Below are 23751 nucleotides of genomic sequence, written 5' to 3' on the forward strand. Positions count from 1 at the left end.
ACCATGAAAATGTTTTTAAAGCTCATGAACTTACCAGAATTGATGCCAAAATAGGAGTTTTAATGATCCACCAGAACACATCGGTGTTTTCTATTATATCCCAGCACCTGGTAAGACGTGAAAGAGTTTTAATGTATAAGATGTAGCAAAACAAAGCAACCCCCCCCCAAAAAAAAAAAAACAAAACAAAAACAAAACAACACAAAAGAGTATTTTCTGCTCGATTCTGGTCTAGCAGTTCCCTAGTCTCTCACCCCACATCATTATAGTTGGCTTTAGCGATGCTCCAAGCTGTGATGAAAATTGCTGGACCGCCTGGGGGCAAAAAAAAGTATACAACCAAATGTTACTGTGGATTTCAGCTGTAAGGTTCTCGACATGTAGTTCATGTACTGCTGACACTCTATAAGGTCTCGCTAATAGAACAAGAAACAAGACTTTCTCACCCCAGCCGATCAGAATATAAGCCCAGAAGTACTTCCTCTCGGAGAAGAAGGAAACGGCCAACAATGCATGCAGATAAAGGCCTTCCACCAGCAGCCAGAAGAAACTGGCCATTATACAGTACTGGAAAAACACAATCACTGCTTTGCAGCCAACCTGGCAATGGACACAAAAGCATGAATCATACAATGATCTAGTTAACAGGGACAACCTTATGTTGAAGATGATACGGTGAAATTTATTCCCAGTTGTGGCCAAAAACTGCATTTAGAAAATGAAAGAATAAATTGGAGTTGTTTGTTTCCTGTTGGTGAAAGCAGGTATATATCTGTGTTCTTTTATATCAATATGAATCCTATGACTGCAGTAGAATGACAATTAGTTTTTCTTGTGCCCTTATTAATAACTTGGAAGCAGAGATTCACTCAAATGCTTCTTTTATTATCAATAAATTCCATGGACATATTGCACTAAAAAAGCGAGTTACTACTTATGAAACTTTTGTAAATAATGGCTTTAAAGGTAGTGCAAATCTGTGTCCTATTCAGCCTGCACTTTATAAGCTCTCTGCCTCATTCAGTGAAAGAAAAGCTGCCAAAGTGCAGAAATGTTCCGAAATATAATGCAGGAAGTGAGCAGGATTAACACTGAAGCACTCATGAAGCATTTACGAAAGATTGGATTTAAAGAATGTTTTCCCAAAGAACAAAATGACCCATAGCTTCTGAGATTAGCCGAAGCTGAGTGTGACTGAAGTGGCAAGTGTGCTGAATTAGTAGATTTATGAGTAGTAGTAGTAGATGCCCTGATAGGGAATAAGCTTCTTCGCTGGGAAACAATACACCTTCACAGCCTGTTTGGGCGTGCTCATTCTGCTTGATATTATGATAGCTGAATAAAATGTTTCTGCGTAAGACATCTGAGTCTGCATTCACAAGATTTCCATAGCACAGGAAAACACAATAAGCTCTCTTCTGGTTGGCTGAACAACGTTTGCGTGAGGGTGGATGAGTTCATTCAAAATTGAGCTTGCCGATGCTGAATGCTGGGGAGGCAGGCTGCTATTGACATTGTTACACAATGACATGTATAAAAAGGCTGATTTTGTCTGCAGTGTTTCTAAATTCACTCTGCTGGTCAGATCTACAAGCCTGTACAAGCAGCTTTAGAGTGAGCAACGCGGAGATCCTACGCAGAAGACATCACACGGATAAGAAAAATCAATAAACTGTGCTCCTTTAAAAAGACTCCGTAAGAGTGAATACATTGAGCACTTTAGCAGCTGGAGTACAGCGACACAATAGGAAGGGCTGGGCTGAAGGGCATTATGGGTAGAGAAAAGTGGACAGTAAAGAAGACAATAAAGTCACAATAAAGAAAAGAAAATCAGAAAAAGCTGTCAGGTCTTTGTCACGACAATAGAGTTGAAAGAAGAACAAACAAATAATGATGTGTAGTTGGACAGAACCTACCTCTTAAAAATCTAAAATGCAAAATGCAATCACGACATGCTTTCTGTTATAGCCACTTTCTACTGTAGTACATTTTAGATGGAGATATTGTTTAGATGTTGAATTTAAAAAAAAATTTTTTCGATGGGAAATAGGTTTTGAAAGCTAAATAAACATGATAATCTATGGCTATCTGATAATATCTGAATCTGGCTTGAACGTGAGGATTTTTAATGACTAGGAGACTTAAAGAAACTAGCATTCGAGGCTGACATTGTGCTGGTGGCTCTCTGCTAGTCATCAACTCAGTTAATTTAAATCCAAGAACTGGGTCTCTTGACTTTGTTTGCAGCACTTTTAATACCAAAAATATGTTGCAGCCTGTCTAAAAAGTCTCCAGTATGGGTGAGTGATTTCTTTTTTTCTGTTTTCAGTGGCCTTGGCAATCTTTTGTATGCAGTCTATGTTCTACACAGGCAGAATATAGACAAAACGAGCAACCCGTCTGAGTAGACAGAAGTCTTTATGTATGAAATGTCTTGCTTCTAGCTTCTCCAAAAACATGCGCTGTATTGAAAATATTCACATAATCCAGAAATGTCTTGTTCTGTTTTAGTCCTTGTGCATGGAGTTAAAGTTTGGGACAGCTCATTGAAGCAGCTGTTACTGGGCTGACAGGAATTTTGTAACCCATATAAATTGATTCCCACTTGGCATGTTGAGGGGGAAGAAAACGGACCCAGATGGGCTGCCTAAGCCTTGCTGCTTAGTTTAATATGTGCAAATCAGTACAAATTGATTGCTGGAGCTGAGTTTTAAAAAGCCTGCCGTTAGTCGCTAAAGGAGGATAAATTGTGAGATATTATGCCACTGGAAAAACAGGGAATAACAGGAAGCTCAGACACGGATCCATGCTCGTACCTTAAAAAAATGCATTTTTTAAATATGCTTTGAATTAATCGGGTGTTTAACTATGGCAAACATCCAGCTGTATGAGAAGAGATAATGAATGGAGCATGCAGAACACCTGCACACATACAGATAAACACAGCAGAAGCAATGCTAACAGCTGTAATGGAACTAATGTTGGGGTCACGATGAGCACCGCAGCACCAGACCCGTCTCTATAATGTCTCTTTCAAATGTGCCATGATAGCAGCTGGCTCCCGTCAACCCAGCGAGTCCATTAACGTAGTGCAGCCGACCACAAAGCTCACTAACAAATAGAGTGAGCCTCTGCTCATTGTGTGGCTAAATTCTGTAACATGAACCTCATGTTTATTGGCCACACACCTGACGGGGCTTTGGACTGTGGCTCATTGTGAAGGGGTGATGGTTGAAAGCCAAAGGACAACAATCAAAGACTGTGGGCTGTAAGTCCATGTTTTTATTACTATTTTAATATTAACATACTTGGCTAATATGTGGCTTTTGTTGTGAGATTGAAACTGAAAATTGACACAAGCCGTTTTCAAAACTTTTAAGTTATTTATCAGCTATGATATGAGAACTTAAAATGTCAGTAATTATCAATAATGATCAGTGATGCTACAATACTGTACTAATACTGTACTGAATGTACTGTAATACTGACTGTATTGAAGTCTTGCTGAGTTATCTGAAGTTCTAGGAGAGCAGTCATTAACAAGCAGCATTAACTCACAGAGCCCGAGGAGCAGTTGTCCACCTCCCCGACCTCGTAGAGAACCACATCTTTGATGAAGACAGCGATGGCCTTCAGGATAAATGAAACAAATAGATGCATGTGGATGTAGTTCCTTGTGCAGTGGAGTTTCCTAGGACACACAGAATGAGAGATACAAGAAAACAGATCAAGACAAAGCGACAAGACACGCGGAGAATTCAATAAAGAGGCCCTGCATGCTAATTACACAATGTCCTCAGAGTTAATAGCTTAAAATGACAGCAATTCACAGACAGTTAAATCATAATTAAGTTTCTTAGTTCCCTTTCACTGTGTGGGTGGATCAGTTTTAGAGCACAATAAATGGTTTTTATGGTTCTTCACACACCTTTGAAAATAGGCAGGAGAGGTGGATTTCCAAGAAGTTACAGTAGTAGAAACAAGTAGTCCTAAAACATCAGTTCTTTTAACACTTCTTCTGCTGACTACATTATCAATACTTTAGAGGTAATTGGGGAAAACAGGTTCCTAATAGCTTCGATCACTTTTTTAAGTCAGAAATGGTTGCTGTCTGGGCAGGTAAATATTCGCCTGGAGTACAGCACGTGCCCAGTCAGTTAATGTTCCCTTGGACATCATAACAGTTTCATTTAACCGTACCTCATTCCCAGGAGAGTAAATTGCCATGATACCAATGTTATCCAGATTTTATACTCACATCAAACAGCAACTGCTATTTCATTTAAATCCCTATTTTTCTTCTACTTCTACTTTCTTCTAGTTCTTCTTTATTCAGTTTTGGTCAGCCGTTAGTGTCAGACAGATGGTCTCACATCTGACTCTAGAAACTGTAAACCTGACTTTTAATGTCTGTATGAGCTCAACAACTGTTCATCCAATCTACTTTTAATGTGTTGGGGTTCCTCCATATGTTGCCTTTTAGAAATGCGTGTAGTGAACCATATAGCACTAATACTGCTCATAATACCCGACGGTCATAACGCTCTTTCTGGCTCAAATCTGTGGGTTGTTTTGATTTCACACCTTCACACCTTTTATCTCCCTGACCATGGCCGGCCTTGTGACTTTGGGTGCGTGACGGTGAGCAAAACTCTCAGGTGGACACACTTTGACACCTATTGCTTGTCTTTGCAGAAAGCATGAAAAGCGCCTCTTATCAGCAACTAATTCAATAAGGCACTTTCCGGTGACATGATCGGCAAAAGACTCAAAAAGAAAAATGTGACCAAAAATAAAATTCAGAATAAATGTTACTCCACCGCTGCGGCCATGAAGAGAAATGGATGGCAGTACACTGAGAGAAAGCAGCTTCCATGTAAGAAATGAAAATCAGCACACATCATTTCACAGCTCATGCACTTAGGTGTGAATTTTTGCAGCTGCACAGTATATAGAGTATAGAGTTTTTACAGTGTTTGGAGGGGGTGTAGCACACAGGAAGAAGAAGTGCTCGAATGTGGCCCACCCATTTACACATACAGTCTTTGTACACAAAAGTTATTTCTTTGCAGCATTCAGCGAGAAAAGTTCACTTTGCGTCTTACTCAGGCAGACAAATTGCATACAGCAGTTTTTCCAAAAAAAGTAATGTGCGGTATTATGCGAGTCACTCTTGAAATGTCCATTCATTATCTTTTAGGGTGAAGATGTTGCAATTTAAAGCTGGCTTCTTATTCTTCCTCAGAACTGTAATTGCACTTGAGGAGGTTACAATCGTTCCCTGGCTTATCAAGCAAAAATGCCGGTCCTTTTTTTATCCCGCAATACTTCAAACGTCTAACCTTCAAAGTGCTGCATGCGCCATCAAAAGATAGCAGAGTTTGAGTGACAGTTTATTTCATTTGGAAGCTATTTGTATCTTTCATCTTGGTTTAAGCCTGCTATTATACTCGGGTGTGATGCTGCAGTGATCAGAGACGATCAAATTCCAGTGAAAAGTGTTTGACGCGTGACACAGAAATGTGCAATTTGTCACAATGTTCATGTCACATCAGCCGGCAGGGATAATGCCACTGTCAGCGTGCTTTGTAGATAATAGCACGTACTGATGTTCTTCACAAAAGTCTCACTTTTTGTTCCGGTCATCGTTTTTCTAAACAGCTGACCACATAAAAATAAGTTAATCCAGATGGAATGAAATTCACAGTGAGTGCAATTAAATAGCACATAAGTACTTAATATAAAACAGCTGAGCTATTGTGCATCTACATACCTGAAGATGCAGAGGATCACAATAGCGGTAGAAAGCGAGACGAGCGAGACGCTGTGGCCGATGGTGTAGCCGATCTTCACTTGCCAAAAAAACTTTCCCTGCACAAAGAAACATAAAAACAGAGAACAAATCAAAGAAAAGGAAACAGCCGGTGCGTGTTTACACACTCAAACAGTGACATCACTTGTGTTAGTTGATTTAACCATTCAAAACATTGATTTGTTTCAATTTTTGGCTTAGAGATGTCTTTTATTATTGTTGTTAAGCATTTAGGCTCCACTCCTGTCATTTTTAAGTGTTGTAACTGAAGAGCTCTTGAACCACGGATTTGTGTCTCTCTCTTACCAAATACTGGATCAGTCCAGTCATGCGATATACTGTAACAGCATCCTGAATTTCTGGATCCTTTCAGAGAAGCTTCGCTATGTTACTGCCATGCCACTGTATGTTGTGCGCTTGATGGAAATTAAATTAAGATCTCCTGCATCCTCTGGCACACTCACACATATCATGTTTGCAGTAAGATGGACATCAAATTCCTTTTAGAGTACTTCACCGGGCCAGGTCCCTCCTGACTTCCTATGTGGCATACTAATGAGGCCGCCTCTTTGACTCAGAGAGCAAAGTGCCCACCAAGAAAGCTTTTACCACCCTGCAGTGCACATCCACTCTTCACTCTGCTCCACCTTCGTCAACACGGACAAGATTAGCTCTGGCTGCAGTAAAACTGAACTAAATAAGAGCAGCATTTGATTTATTTATTCTGGTCCTACTCCTGGAAGGATTCTGAATAACTTCTAATGACTCATAATGCCTGATAACGGAGGCGGGAGTTATTACTGACCTGTCTGTGTCAATTATGTCAAGTGTGTTTCAAAGACATTCGTATTTTAATTACAATACGAATGTTTTTGTTACAGCATCAAACCAAATTACCTTATAACCATAGATTTACTTTCTAATCCCATCTTTCTCCCAATGTATGACTAGCACAGGGTACAGCTACTCTGGTTATCTTTACGGTTAAAATATACATTTATCAGAACACATTGTTACTCTTTGTTGAATCTGTACACAAACATGTATTCCTCTTAAATAGCACAGGTCTGCAACCAAAAAACTGCTTAGGATTTTTACTGAAACCGGGAAAAACGTTTTAAAAATTCCATCACATCAGGTTTTCTTGCAAAACTCATGTTTTTAGTTTCATTTCCCCTTTTAAACTGAAATCTGGTATCCTATACTTGAGTCAAAAAATCGTATCCACTAATGATTTCTCACATGAATTGAATGTTTCTAAGAGCGAGACTCAAGAGAAATACAAATAGAAAATGCGAGGGATTGAGGGGGTCAGTAGGAGGGGGAGTGTACGGTGGGTTTGGCAGTGTGAGGAGCTCAGATGATCATGTCCCAACAGGTTTATTTTGTTCATAGCAAAAGGTAAGGAATCTCCGAAAAATTATGCATAGTTAATTGTAATAAAATATTTATTTTTTCATTGCTGTTGTGCTTTTTTTTTTTAAAATGTAAACTCCTCCTGTTTTGTAAAAAAGAAAAACTGTGAGGGAAATGGAGATCATTTTTAGATTCAGTACCTAAAAAACATCAAATTTACCCAAAATTATCCCATGCAGCTGGAAAACTTTTTTTGCAGAACTGCGTAACCTGCATGCATCAGATTACAATTTTAAGTTAGCGACTATGTAAATACAGTATGTAGAAATAAGTACGCTTTAGCAATGCAGTAATGCTAAGTAATGCTATCTTTAGCGTTGTAAAGACTAGCGGGTTATCTACTTCCACACTTTATATTGAACTAGTCAAAGTATCTCGGGTTCTAACTCAGCACTTCACAGTTATGAATCAGTGAATTTAATGCACCTTCCTCTGTATATTGACAAGCTACCGGTATACTAAGGAACATACTGCATTAAGCTGTTAAGTTAGTTGGGCATGTTGCTGTGTTCCTGCTAACTTTTGCTTTATAAGAAAATTTCTTAAAATGCAGTCTAACAAACAGCTGTTCATTAATTTCCTCATCTTGCTGTTTCCTGACATTTCTGTACATTTCTATATTATATTGACATTTAGTCCAACAATAATAAAAAGCCTGTACATGAAAATATAAACAGTATTCTTTGACAGCTTCATTCTATATATTCTGTAGACTCAGTCACTTGAGACAACTCAATACATAGGAGTGAACAAAAGCGTATATGAGGTACACAGTGGCAACCAATCAATACAGTAATTTCCCCAATACAGCCAATAACACCCACCCACAGAGCAAAGAAAAGAGCTTCTCATTCAATTCTTCCTGACCGCTGGCTCTGGACACCATTTCCCGCTGTGCAGCTCTGGTCATTCACTATGAGACTGTGTCAGTCTACTCACATCATCGCTAGTGCTGTTGAGATTGTATCCACAGCTCACAGCAATGTCAATAGGATGCATCTCGGTCCAGCCATCTTCTGTGCAGGTTTTCGAAAGGTTACCTGGAGACGGAGAAGAACCAAAGAGGTCACAGCCACCCAAGCGTTACATTTTCTCTGCCTGCCACCCATTAGGTTCAAATTGGACACGTTGTGACATTGTCAGTGACCCAACAGGTCACTGCAAACAGCAAACAACGGCAAAAAAACCAAACTCTGCAAAGTGCCACAAAAAGTCTTTCCTGCTAATGTGAGCCGCTATTGACTTGTACTTTACCTGAGCCTGCAGAAAGGCACTCTGCTGTTACAGATATTGACTGATCCGTATCTTGCCATTCATCTAACCCCACATAATGATCCAGGCAAGAATGCATGCACCAGATAATACTACCATGCCCACAACATACTGCTTAAAATTTACTCTAACAGCCTATTGTTTAACATCTGATGATAATATGAATAAAAATAATTAGAGCGTTGACTGGATGGTGTGAGACTTTCTTTCAAAACTGGTATAAATCACTCCTAGAAAAAACACAATTTCTTGAGAAATCCCAGCTACCATAGAGCGAAAAGCAGGGTACACACTGGCCAGGTCGCAGTCTGTCACAGGGTGATATTTTGAGTTTTCTGTTCTTTTCTATTTCTTTTTTTTTCATTATAGCTTTTCTTTTGTTTTTTAAACCTCCTGACTTTGAAATGAAGTATGCAATAAAAGAGAATCACACAAATCTGTGACCGATATTATCTGCTTTCCATAACCTGATTTCTATTGATTTGTATGGAACTGAACTTTCACTTCTAATATTTCTGATTGAGTTTATTTTTTCTTCTTTTTTGTGGATTTCCTATAGAGACTTCTTTAGATGGTCACAAAAAATATTGAGCCACGTTATTTTAAGGATGTTTAGTTACTATTTCTCTCACTCTGCAGCAGAAACTCTGTCATTTGGTTTATTTGTGAAATTTGTTCATGGTTTATTCATTCATGGGGCATCAACAGCTTAACCACTAAAAGACCTTAATTTTAATGTGACCGACAGACAAGCTGCTCTGTGCATATAAACAAAGCCGCTTATAACCAAATGATATCAGGCAGTGAGCTGCTAATGAAAGAATGTGCAGCAGGAGGTTGTTTCTACAGCATAAGAGCGGTCATGTGACTGAATACCTCTTCTGTGACTGCATTTACGCATCATGCTCAGATGCTCGAGTCTTATTTTACCATAAATCAATTTCCCAATTTGCCAAACACACCTTCATGGATGCGTAAGTAAACACACACACACAACATCAGGCTCATTAAATCAACATCTTCCACATTCCTCATCTGTCACCACACAACTTTTCAGACAATTTTTGAAGCGAACGGCACGAGCTAAATCCTCCAGAGAATCCTGAATGAATACACTGACTAAAGCTGACTTGAAGTAATCGTATAGGCACATGGACTCATGTTCATTTATAGTCTGGGTGGAAGGGATTCGGTCTTTCCACAAGATTTACTCCAGGGTATTGCTGAACGGCAAAGCAGAAAATCGCCAAGAAGCAGCGTGACCTGACCTATACTCGAGACCATTTCACAAATAAAACTTTGAAGCATAGAGCCGTTGAACAAATGTTGTGTTTATATGGATCGCTTAGATTACAGAAAGAAATCTATATACCAATGTCCCAAAAGAGTTGGAAAATAGGCTGTCTGTCAGCACCCACTACTTGATAAGAGATGTTTTCGAATATGGTTTAACAAAAAGTGCTAAATATGGTAAAAGAAATTGACAATAATCCAAACAAATCCCACTCTAAAAGAAAAGAGGGGGAGAAAAAGCAAAATTTAAATTCAACCACCTTCAAGTACAGAAACAAAAGCTAGAAAATTGATTTCAAAGGACTCTTCACTTTATTTAGCATGTTAACAGTTTCAGCAGAAACACACCAGTAAAGTCACCCATGATTGCTGTTTGTTTTTTCATTGCATGGACACAATTCACAATAATAATAAGAGGCGATACCGGCGGACTCTGAGAGTCCCATTACGCTGACTAACAGCTTAATCTGTGAATTCTCATGCAGGACTAATGTTTTGTCAGGATGCTGTCAGGCTGCATAAGTGGAGATCTGCTGTCTGGTCACATGGTTGAGCCATTTGCAGAGAAACGGAGAGCCCTCTGAGAGCTGGAGCATAGTCACCACAATGGTCATGTCTCTATGAGGAGCATCTTCAAATGCCATTTATGAATGAACTTATCTCACTCGTCCCTCAAGTATGAAGGATAATATCGAATTTATCATCATTTCTGATGCTAATTTGTTTAATTTCCTTTTTGTCCTCTGTCATTTCCATAAAAAAAAAAAAGAGTACATTTACATGAGCGTATTTAATAAAGCTCACACAAAGGCTACAGATGCCCTCGAATCAATTATGACTCAAGTAAGGGCAAAGATTTATTTATTAAATTATTTTCGTCTCTTTGATATTGATTTTTCTTTATTGGGTATTTGTCTTTGCCAAACTGCAAACTCAATAAGCGCTGGGACACAAAGAAATCTCCTACTCATTTGATCTCTAATAGCCACAGTCTAGTAGCTCGCAATTTTCTCTAATCGAATTTTTGACGAGCCAGTAGATTGTTACAAATTTAAGTGCTGGGATATTTCGGACTGCTTCTCAGCACTAATTGATGCATTTTGGCATTTGGTGTTGCTTTTGACGTCAGATTGATATTTAGATGGAAAATGATGCGGCTCAGTCCTGGTTGTCTTTTTTGGTTAAAGTCACGCTAGCTAATCATGATGCCCAGCATGACGCAGCACATCCAGATGCTGACATGCGCAACATCTATAATATTTACCGTATGTAATATGTGACTATTGTAAATAATATTTACAATACGCTTAGAGTTTGAAGATTAAAGAGATTTATTCCAGACATGCAGTTGCGGTCTTTGTATCCCTCGAGAGGACTTTACCTCAAACTATTTCCCTCTCTCTTTATTTGCCTATTTGCATTCACTCTTTGTCGTTGTTATCAGCGGGTAATACCATCAAGCTTTCTATTTCATGTACACATTTTTTCTCTCTAGCTGTTTGTCTTTGTAATAGGTTTCCAGATATTCATATATTCAATGACTGCAGCCACCGACCTCCCTGCCTGTTACATATATACTTTTTACCTAACTCAGAACTTCGGACTTTAAATAAATTCCACAGCTTTTCTGACAAAGCGCTAACGCTGCCACTCAAATGTCAGCTGCAGCTCAGGTGTAAAGCTGTGAGAGCACAAGAAGCTCACAACAAGCAAAGCTTGTGATTTCTCCACCAGGCATGTCAGTAAACAAGCTTTTTTATCACAAGCGCTCAGGGAAATCCCCCCACCATGACAGCAAAGGTAACGTAATTTTTCCATGGTTGCCTTTAGTTTGTGTCCCTGGTATCGCTGCCACAAAAGAACACAACACAATTTAGCAAAAAAACATGAACTGGAAAAAAAACTTGCTTTTTGGAAGGAAGGAGGTGGGTTTAAATCCACAACAACAAAAAAAACCCCACTTTTTCTGGTGGGAGCAGTTTCAATCTGTTCTACTTGAAGCTAGATAATTTTTATTAGTGAACTCCAATACAGAAAAGCTGATTTGGGAAAGAAACGTTTAAAAACTGTCAGCAGAATATTGTCTTTTTTGGGTAACCCTCCTACTTTTGATGTTGTGGTATCAAAAATGTACTAGAGGTGAGATGAGTTTCCTCCAACTGTCCAAAGAAATGCCTGTTAGGTTAGGTGGTGACTCGGCCATAGATATGAATGACAGTGTGAATTGAAGTCGACCTGTCTGTGTTAGCACTGCAATGGATTTCACTTCGAAAGATATTTATTCCCAAAATGATGACTGAAATCCTGAAATCCCAAAAGGAAATCCTGCAAAATTCACTGCAAAAACTCAGGGAGGCTTGCTAATATAAGAGACTGATGAAATCAAAATAATAAAAGTGTGTGTTGGTGAGTGGTGGGAACAAAAACAGCAGAGACCCAGATCTCTAAATGTAACACATGACATAAGTGTAATGCTGAATCCTTGTGTTTTAAGGCTGATAAGAGGAGTACGCTTTGGGTTTAATAAGCTCCCAGAAATTTTACTGAAACACAAAAGTCTGTTACTAAATATGGACAGCGGCTGCGTTTGTCAGTGTGGGCTTTTTGATAAACATGGCTCCTTAATGCACCGACCGAAGATTAAAGAATAGAAAAGACAGCTTTTTAACACAAAATGAGAGAGAGAGATGAGTTGGATTCGGGTAAAAGCCATTTCTCTTTACTTATGCCTCTTATTACAGGTGAAGCAATCACAAAAGAGTGGCTGTAGCTAAAAGTCAATCGTGGTTTTAATCTGAGAGACAGATAAGACGGTGGGCAAGCAAAAAGAGCGAATTCAAGTGAATAACAGAAAATTGAGGGACGAAACAAAGATTTCCATTAAGAAAACTATATTTGTCACAACACATTGTATAGTACGAAAAACTGATTTTAAAGTAAAGTTTACCCCATTAACTGGTGCACAGCAAATCCAGCATGTCCAAATTAACACTGTCGGATTTGATTTCAACACTATTAAAGTGTCTATATGGGTCCACACCAGAGAGTGTTAATTTAACTCTTTTTGGAGAGTTGGTACGTTAACTCTGATTTAGTGTTAAACACCAAATCTGTCTGGAGTTGATAATTTAACACTTGGTGTTAAGAGTTTATATATTAACTCTCAAAGAGTATTTTAGTTTAACTACGTAAGAGTTATCTTCTAATTCATTCTAAAAAGCGGGAATTTTACTGTTCTGAACTTCTAGACATTTCTTTTGGAAATAAACATTTACTAAAAAGACGCAATGGTTTTTGAAAAACATTTATTCTGAACTGTGCACCACAATTTCAAAACATTATCTGAAAGATGTAACAGTGTACATGTTCTCACTTTCATTAGAATTTTGTTTATCAAAAGGTCTGACATGGTAAATGCAAATAACAGCATTCTCATCACTTATTTCTTCAATACAATATGCATGTCCTTCATTCATCCCTTTGTGGAACTTCAGCGCACTTCTGCTCTCCCCCATATTCCATCTTCACAAGCATATCCTGTGTGGAGATTGAATAAAAATTAGTTGACACTAATTAATGGCACAAATAATCCAGTAAACAATTGCAGCACAGTAAAAAAAAAAAAGGAATCCTCTTTGAGCCATTACTTGTGTAAAGTATTTTCCCAAAAGACAAGGACACAGGCAACAGGTAATACTGAACTAAATGTAAAACCGCAACCTTTTTCATTTTTACCTAAACCGTGTGCACAAAACTCTGGAGGGATCTATGCTAACGTAGAACCCAGTCAGGACATCTGCTACTGCTTTTTGCTCGTTTGTTTGTTTGTTTTTATGGGCGATCGTTTTCAGGCTTCAAGTAGCACCATTATACCAACATTTCACATTCTAGACATTGTTTTAGGTGTATTTGACCAAAAGTTTGACTGAAAATTCACATGCAAGCTTTTTTTCAAGGCTGTGGTATTTGCCCGCAAACGATACCTTTCAGCTAGCTAAAACAGAATATTATGCTATCAGCGAGCAACATGGCTAATGCCTTTCACACAGCTTTGTCTCAACTCCAAAAAGCCACAGAAGTAAAAGCTAATAATAATAATTGAAACAATCTTTGGAAAAAATGACTTACCAAGCATGGCAAACAACTCAAATATGTAGAGCAAAATGTTCTGAAACGGCTTCACTTCAGCTTTGATTGGAGCTGTGCTGGGGGCGGAGTCTGTAAAAGAATGTGACTCTGCTTAGAGTAAAATTAACTCTACTTTTGCAAGAAGACTATTAACACCAAAACATTTAACACTTTTGAATTTGCTGTGTGGGTGAGATTTTTCAGAAGTACTAAACTACAAACACCCAGCACGCCCCTGCGGGCGGTTTATCCTTCAAGCTCGGGTCCTCTACCAGAGGCCTGGGAGCTTGAGGGTCCTGCGCAGTATCTTAGCTGTTCCCAGGACTGCGCTCTTCTGGACAGAGATCTTCGATGTTATTCCCGGGATCTGCTGGAGCCACTCGCCTAGCTTGGGAGTCACCGCACCTAGTGCTCCGATTACCACGGGGACCACCGTTACCTTCACCCTCCACATCCTCTCGAGCTCTTCTCTGAGCCCTTGGTATTTCTCCAGCTTCTCGTGTTCCTTCTTCCTGATATTGCTGTCATTAGGAACCGCTACATCGATCACTACGGCCGTCTTCTTCTGTTTGTCTACCACCACTATGTCCGGTTGGTTAGCCACCACCATTTTGTCCGTCTGTATCTGGAAGTCCCACAGGATCTTAGCTCGGTCATTCTCCACCACCCTTGGGGGCATCTCCCATTTTGACCTCGGGACTTCCAGATTATACTCGGCACATACTCGGCACAATATATATATATATATATATATATATATATATATATATATATATATATATATATATATATATATATACATTATTACTGATGCTAATATTAGGGCTGGGCGATATGGCCTAAAATTCATATCGCGATATAATTTGAAGCATGTGCGGTAACGATATATATCACGATATATTCTTTTCTTCTGTATAATGTATTTTCCACACTATAAAGCACACTTAAAATCCTTTCATTTTCTCAAAAATCGAGAGTGCGCCTTATGTATGAATTCTGGTTGTGCTTACTGACCTTGAACCGATTTGGGCGTGCAGAAATCTGTTAAAAAATGTTTTAGTACTACTTTGGTAAGCCGCACTGCTTGATGGATTGTCAGAGCATCACGGCTGCTGTAGTGAGGAGCTTCGCGGAGTAATCTGGGTCCAAAACTCCGTCCGCTTCAGGTACCAAAGTCAAACGAACACTAAGAGTTAAAAACGGTCTAAATTCTTTCATCTTTAATTAAATCATCAGCGATGCTGCTTTACCAGGTGTAACAATTAAGTTTAACATCCATGCATCCGTGAAAACAGAAGTTATTAAATTTAACGGAGTTAGAAGTTAACAGGAAGTTAGCTCGCTAGTTTACACCTAAACATTTCATACCATGTTCTGACTAAGAGATTTTTGAAACTAATTAAAACGTACAGCTCTGCTACCACTACCAACATAAATGAAGACCGAAAACTAAACAGCAGTGGCGTTTGTAGGGTTACTGAAGTTGGACTACCTGGTATATAATGTTGTGCCACTTGATAAAAGTTAACGTGAGGGATTCTGGTGGTCAGGGACAAATGCAATCGCATAGCAGGATGCTATACACGGGCCAAACTTCAGTCAGGAGAACAACTGAGATTATTCATCCACAATACAAGGTTAGTCATTAATATACTGCAACAACATGGGAATAGAGCAGCTGCGAGAGAATTCAACATTAATGAATCAATGTTACGGAAGTGGAGGAAGCGCAGTTTTTGGCTTTCCCCATATTTCAAAAGTGCTTCATCTCTTTGCTATGACTGTCGCCCGCCATAATTTGCAGATGATAATGGTTTTAGCCGCCGCAATGCTTTCGACCAAAACAGGCGCAGCTTGATAACATCATCAACATGCGCTATCGCGATAGAGCGATATAGTTTTGTTTTTTTTTGTTTTTTAGTCAAAATCTCTATCGTTGGCCAAATTTATATCGTTTCTATCGATATATCGCCCACCCCTAGCTAATATATTACATATTTAAGGAAAACACTATTTAAATTAAAAAAAACAAAACAAAAAGAATACATATATATTAAGGTAAAAAATGAATAAACTGAATTTTTTTACTGGTTGTTCTTTTGCCAACATTTGGCCAACATGCAATACTGCCTGTGGTGATTTTAAACTCACAGGTCCATTTAAACCAATCCAAGATTTTTAGCTTTGAATTCACCCTCTTTCACGTAGGCATCTGTACATGTAGTGCTGAAAATCCATCTACCATCTATGAAGTGTTAAATTTCCCCAGGACTCTAATTTGCTGTTTGACTCTCTGAGGGGCTAATGCAGGTATGAGTGCATCTTCACTTCCAGAGGGGGGAAAAAAAAGAAGAGATCAGCTTGCAGAAAAAGCTCAGGGGAATTTTGACTGGCTTTTTAAAAGGTGATGGATTGGCTTTCATCACACCCAAAAAATATGCAGCGTTGAAAAAGCCACATCTGCTTTTTGGATACAAGCCGGGAAAATATACAGAGAGGTGCTAAGTTTGGAAACTTTGTGAAAAAGTTTAAGAGTAAGAAAAGTAAGAAAAGGCACAGTTTGTGGAGTGAAGTGTTTTCCAGAAATAAATAACACACAAGTTCAACACAATTTAAAGGAGTGATAAATTTTTTTTAAGATGCTGATTCACTTTCCAATAGTTAGGTGCTAAATACAAAGCCTGTCAACTTAGCTTAGCCTTAAAACTGGAAAAGACAAATCAGCTGTTGGGCTAAGTCAAAAAAAACAAGCGTCTCTAAATCCCTGACAAACAGAAGCTGGTGTTTTTCCATTTTGCTTTTGCTACAGGTTAAATAAAGGAATTTTAACCTTTTAATTACTCACCTTTAGAGGTTTTAAATTACATTTTTTAACCACTGCACAAAGCTCAAGTCTCTCTTTGCTTAGCTGTGACGCTCAGGAGTGGGTGTAGATGAAACATAAAGATATTTCGAGGTCACATTTTACTACACAGAGTGCAAAATCTGACAAGAAAAGTGGAGAAGATAAAATAATTCCCGTGTTTTTAATAATTTGTTACCATATTTTGATTCATTTGTGTAGATAAAACAGGTGTACATTATACAAATAATCAGAACAACAGGCCAGGTTTTAACCTAAAGCCAAACCACAGGCGAGTTTAAAAACATCTTAATAAGACAGAAGCAGCCCTCAAAGAACAACGGTGACATTTTGAGATGTTTACAGTCTTCCCTGAGCTATTTTGTCACGCTATTTATATCCTAAAAACAAAATTTTAAAAAACTGTTTAAAGTCTGCTTTACATCCTTTTTGTCTCTAATAATTAACCAATTATTTTATAACCAGATGATGTAGGTTTAAGGCCTCAAACCCAGAAGCTACATCCTTATACATACCATTTTATGACTCTATGTTATGTTAATGGTTAAATCAAATCTATCTGTCTATCTCTCTGTCTGTCTGTCTGTGAGGAACATCAGTTAGTGTAAATGGATTTGTAACAGTAAAAGCCCCATCAGCCATATTTTGCTCCAGTGGAGCTGACAGTGATTGGATATTAGCACATATCAGTCAGGGTAACATTAACTTGCTGGGTCACAGAGCCAGGAGCAGGGAGAAAGCCTGGAGGTGTTGCAAAGAAGTAATGGCTATCTATCAGCACCAATTTAAAAATGGCTCTCAGCGAGGAATGGAAACGACTTAGAGGTTTGTGTCAGGAAATGTTATTTGATCCCGTGCTTCACTGTTCACCTGCCATGCTTAATTTAATATCCAAACATTTCATCAGAGGCAGATAAAAAAGAACTGTAAAGAACGTCAGTGAATTAATATACTTCTCAAACTATTAAAAGCTGCATGTCCAATAACTGAAGCCAGAGAGGTTACACAGAGGAGGAACACGTCTGAATATGAGATGGTAAAAATGGGTCTAAAGATTTTAAGGGCACAGTTAAATGTAATCAGAAGCAATTGGGAATATGAATCCATGTGTTACGAGATTATAGCAAAAACTATCTTTATAGTGAACCAGTGTGTCCCCGCAGCTTGACAAAACAGTATTATATTACACCTTTAGTGCTACAATAAAGTTGATTAAAATAAATAAATTAAATAAACTCTTTTCATTTACCGAAACTACTCTAAGATCCTTCTTCATGTTTTGTGCCAAATGCATGCGCGAGCACATGAAACTGACTGTGTTCAAGCTGCACATTGTGTTTGTTTCTGAGTGATAAAAGTTGCATATCTATTTAAGATGTAGATACAAACGTGGTGCAGGGACTCTGCTAGACATCCCAGGTGATGAAACGTCACCGTTAGGCTGTAGAGCCATCGTGTGGCTTCCTGTTTCCTGTTGGGGTAAACATTTATTAGCACTCACAAGTAGAGCAGGGCGATATGGCCAAAAATATTTATCACGATATATATTTGAAAATTTGCGATAACGATATAACCGACGATATAATTGATGCGAGACAAAATACAACTCCACAACATTACTAGCGCAAAAAGACAACCTTCCATTTATTTTCACTTAAACAAGAAGCTGGTTTTTATGTACATTAAAGCTTTATAAAAATGTAACAGTGCAAATGCAAATTCCTTGCTGAAAGTTTAACCAAAAGGCATTTCCAGTAGAAATGGGCTGACATATCCTGAGCATAACCATGTATAATATCCACTGAAGTTAAAAAGAGGTGCTTTGCAACATTAAACTGCAGTGTGCAGTACGTATTTTTCGGACCATAAGGTGCACGGGATTATAAGGCACATTAAGCGAAACAAAGCAGTCAGATAAATCAAACTTTATTAAACTCATTCTTCTTGCTTCCTCCACTTCTGTACCATTGATTCATTAATGTTGAATTCTCTGGCAGCTGCTCTATTCCCATGTTGTTGCAGTATATTAATGACTAACCTCGTATTGTGGATGGATTATCTCAGTTGTTCTCCTGACTGAAGTTTGGTCCGTTTACAGCATCCTGCCATGCGATTGCATTTGTCTCTAACCATGAAGAACCTTCACGTTAACTTTTATAAGTGGAAAAGTGTTAGTGTTGGTCCTCCAGCTTCACTGTTTATGTTATGCTAACATAGCTGTGTCGCTAGCGATCACGTAGCACATCATTATATACCAGCTAGCCCAACTTCAGTAACCCTACAAACGTCACTGCTGTTTAGTTTCCTGTCTTCATTTATGTTGGAAGTGATAGCAGAGCTGTACGTGTGATTTTTTTTTTCAGAAATCTCTCAGTCAGAACATGCAATATCATGCTTAGGTAACTAGCGAAACTAGCGAGCTAACTTCCGCTAGCTTCCTGCTAACTTCTAACTCCGTTAAATGTAATAACTTTTGTTTTCATGGATGCCTGGAAGTTAAACTTTATAGTTACACCTGGTAAAGCAGCAATGCTGATCGTTTTATTAAAGATGAAAGAATTTAGACAGTTTTTAACTCTAAGTGATGCTGCAGTGTTGTTTGACCTGAAGCATACAGAGTTTAGGACCCAGATTACTCCCAGATTTAAGAGCATCTTAGTCCGACAAATATGACAATAACAACGGCCGCTTGCATGTTCTGCAAAAAAATGTGCTTTGTTGTGTATCTGACGGACAAACACCAAACCAGTTCCACATCACGGAAGTTGCACCATTTTTACAAACCAATTCTGGTTCATCTGTTTCACTCAACAATCGGCCATGTGTGTATGAAAACAAAGGCACTGCGCATGCGCGTTTTACTCCCATTCTATCGCGATATTTCATTTTCCTATCGTTGCCTAACAATATAATATGGCCCAGCCCTACTCACAAGTCAATTTTTTGCAGAACTTTATAATAATAGCACACTATTGAGCAAGATTAAGGTATTAGTAAGGTATTATATATCATTTATACAGCATTACTCCTCCTTAGTAGGCCATTTATAAATACAGATATGTTATTAGGACTATGATTATTACAAGCAGTGATGTAGCAACATTGACAGCTGTATATGGTATAATAGTAACAGATGGATAAGCATATCTGTATTTATAAATGGCATGATAAGGAGGAGTAATGATATCTAAATGATGAAGTGCTTGCTATTACCTTACTAGTCTTATACCTAATAATGATACCTATATCTAACACACAGATTATTATAAAGTGCTGCCCAACTTTTCTATTCATGTTTCTAGCTTGTTTACTGTACATGCAAATGCAATGAAAACAGAAAAATGCAGTCACCTGCTGCAGGTTTTTCACAACCTAAACAGCTTGAATGCCAGTAATAATGCTTGAATTGACAAACTAGAGTTTAACGATCCGTCTCAATACAGCCCAGGGTCACAGTCAAACGCATCAGTCCAACACGCTGACACTAACCTTCAACAGCACAAGATTAACGCAAGCAAATTCACAGTAGCAGGTCCCCGATCCCTGTCAGTAGGCTGCGCAACATAATATCGCCTAATATTTACAATCTATGTTGATCTGAGAAAGGTGGGAGTCACGGAAAATTTTCACTGAAGACTTCAGTAAAGTTTCAAGTTAATCATCTTTTGGGAAGATGATCAGTGTCGTTCAATCGTATTTTCCTCATCACCTAAGTATGAAGTGTAACCACCACATTCTGCCTAACCCACAAAAACCAAGAGAAATCATTTTATTTACATGCACCATGCATCCACATCTATCACCTTAATAACTACTCTTTAAGCTGGTGCTAACACCTGATTAATCATCACGTTCCCTCTACATTCGAAGACTCTCACAGCACGTGAGACAAATGAATGGTTTAAACTCAAGTGAGAGATAATGCTTTGCTTGATTTCACTCATTACTGCAAAACGAATCAAAACAATCACAGCAAGATTAATTTATTGCATTACCTGTTAATCACAGCATGCTTTTGAAGACTATATGACGTCTGAGTGACTGACACCCAACTCGCCAGGAGCAGAGAAAGGAGGACGACTCTCCTCCTTTTTTAAACTTCTCTCTCCATTTTCATGAAATATTACTTCCTGTTCACTGACAGTTTATTTTACACTCCCATGAAATACTGAGTTAATTTCATGACTTCATAACTGCTGTAGTCATTACTGTTGATGGTTGGGAAACTACATCCTTTTATATTTTTTCATATAATAATATTAAAACCATTATTTAGTAATAAAAGAGAACCAATATGAGCATCAGCAGGATAAGGAGTACTGTGCCATGGTTCTGGTTTCTTATTGAATATTTCCTTTTTTGGGATTTAACTGATTTCCTTTCTTGTGTTGTTAAAAGTCTCATCTTTTTCCTCCTCTTCACCTTTTGTCAGTGTGTTAGTTCCTTCATTTTCCTTCGTTAATACCTCTTTGGGAATTGCTTTGATGATGCAGAAATACAATCTCATGTCTGTCAGGAAAGCTGGACTGGACTGAAAATGAGTGAAAAATCAGCCAAAGAAAAACTTTGAAACCACTTTAAACCACTTTATAAAATTACAAGAAAGTCTGACCCATTGGAAACAAATGATAAAGAAATGAGCCTTGAGACTATCGTGCAGTTAGGTCAATTGGGTCATTTTAATTCATTGCTAGGTGTTTGCTAGGTAACATGAAAACATCATTATATCTGATATACTACTGACAATGTATGAGTTCACACACACACACACACACACACACACACACACACACACACAGATTTTGTGTATTACAGTAACATTTACAGCATAGTAGATATACTGTAACGACACACCACTACAACCTCAGCACCTAAGGCCCCCAGAAACTCAAAGATCATTTGTTCATTCCTCACAAGTCATATGGTAATTAAAATGAGTCATTTTACTAATATCATAAAGGTATACAATTTAACAGGCAATTCTCTTAGTTTAAACTTCAAACGTATTACCAACCTGTTGTAATGCCCATTCTTTCTAGCTTACAGGCACCCCAGAAAATATTTAGTGAATTAGTACAACACCTGAGCTTGTAAAGCTCAACCAGGGTCACATCCAGACCCTTGATGATAACTTTAGCCAACAAATGCATTGGTTGAAAAGGTTAATTAGAGATGATAGTTTATAATACTGCACATATGTTGACTACCAAGTCACTGCTCTACATTTACCCACAAGTCCTGGCAGTACATACAAATAAAAAGTATACAAGATGCCTTTTTTTTTTAAAATAGGAAACAAATAAAAACATTGTCAACAATATTTTATATACTCCTGGTACTTTAATTAAAAACATTTTTTGTATTTTGTTATTCGAAATAACATCTGGAAAGCATAAATGTACTTGGTGTAGCAAAAATGAAAACCGTCAGAGGCAGTCCATCCATCCAACGTTTGTTAACGTGAAATACTGATTTCTGTTTATCAATTATCTAGCAATAGCATGCATATAACCAGGGGTTAAAGTGGACTGGCACTTCCATTGATGAGTGATTAAATCCAGTAGGCAGATTAATGCATATTACTATTAAACGAGTTGATTTTTCATGTGCCTGGTGTTACATCCAGTGACAGCATGGAGACGTTTGCTCAGTGATGAGAAAATAATGTTGTCGCTGCTTTCACCATTTTCTGGTGGTACTTTAGCGGACAGCTAGTGGTACTGAAGAGAAGCGTGCATAAACGGAATAACGTTTTTTTTTAAGTGGCAGAAAATGTCAAATGCAACTTTTCAAACAGCACAACAAATACCAGCAAACACACAAATTGTTTGTGTGCTACTTGTTACAAAATGAGCTAAATTACAGCTGCTATATTTCACAGGGAGAAGAAAGAAAAATGTTAATGTGCGGCATTGATAGATGGAGAAAGATGTAAGAAAGACAGGAAAACAGAGGAAGATGAGAGATTATTTTCAAAGGTAAGGACTTCCCTGCAAGTTATGAACTGGAAATTTAAGGATATTTGCAAGTAATATCCTTAATCATTTTAGAGTTTTTAACTCAGATATTGGATCTACGTGATGTATTGCTGGATTACATTTTTGTGAAATATCTTGGGAAACCAACTGAATCAGTGTTATTCAAAGGTGGGTTAGTTTGGAGTACTGCATCAAAGTTTACAGCAATGCACTATGTTAGACTGGCTGCATCTAGGGTATTGTTACTAGGGTACATCAAGGTAGCGGACATTAACACTGTGTAATTATGTCTTCCAACAAACTGCCACATTGAAATGAACTTCTAATTAATTGCCTTGAGACAACTGCTGTTGTGATTTGGTATTATATATATATAAAACTGGATTGAACTGAATTAATCAAGCCATTAAAAGTGCATAAGGTACCAGTTTGATGCCACCATGTTGCCCCGCTATCTTGAGTTCTGCCTAACCTAGTTATGTATGTAGCTAAAGACCGGCTCAATATGTAGCATCTCAAAGGCGGAGGAAAAGAGAACTTGTGTTTTTATACATCTTAAATAGGGTCCTCCACAGTACAACGACGTTAGATCCACTTCAAAAACAGTTTCACTAATGTTAACTAACAGCAGCTAACATAGGCTAACAGCAGCTAACATAGGCTAACAGCAGCTAACAGCAGCACTTACTGACAGTAAAAGTTCAGCTCAACAACTCACTTCAGTTTTGCTGTTATCGAACAGAAGAGAGCTTCACTGACTCATATATGACTTCTTTCACAAAGTTTTCAGCCTCTTGCAGAGTAAACAGACGTTGACTGACAGCTTTGAACTTAGTTCATGTGAACTTAGCTGTGAACTTAGCTAGGATTATGCACTTGAACTGGGAGGCTTACAAAACAAAACTCACTCGACTGCAATCTGCAATCTACTTATATCTAGTATTGAGATTTTACACATTGCAGCTTTAAGGTGTTTATGCCATTGTTTA

The 23751-nt window shown here is 38.1% G+C and overlaps 1 protein-coding gene across 1 annotated transcript in view; it reads right to left on the minus strand.

Annotated features, from left to right (window-relative positions):
- vipr1b (vasoactive intestinal peptide receptor 1b) overlaps positions 1-23751 on the minus strand; it is a 55157-nt gene that overhangs the window by 15054 nt on the left and 16352 nt on the right. The window contains exons 4-9 of the mRNA XM_085287106.1: positions 8168-8268; positions 5774-5871; positions 3559-3691; positions 447-600; positions 255-315; positions 35-107 (exon numbers count right to left, since the gene is read on the minus strand). Coding sequence (XP_085143232.1) covers positions 35-107; positions 255-315; positions 447-600; positions 3559-3691; positions 5774-5871; positions 8168-8268 — 620 coding nt within the window. The remainder of the gene's footprint in view (positions 1-34; positions 108-254; positions 316-446; positions 601-3558; positions 3692-5773; positions 5872-8167; positions 8269-23751) is intronic.

This window comes from Mchenga conophoros, linkage group LG9 (genome assembly GCF_057382185.1).
Source record: "Mchenga conophoros isolate Kocher_MC1m ecotype Shallow Benthic linkage group LG9, M_conophoros_male_GT1.1, whole genome shotgun sequence".
Taxonomy (NCBI): domain Eukaryota; kingdom Metazoa; phylum Chordata; class Actinopteri; order Cichliformes; family Cichlidae; genus Mchenga; species Mchenga conophoros.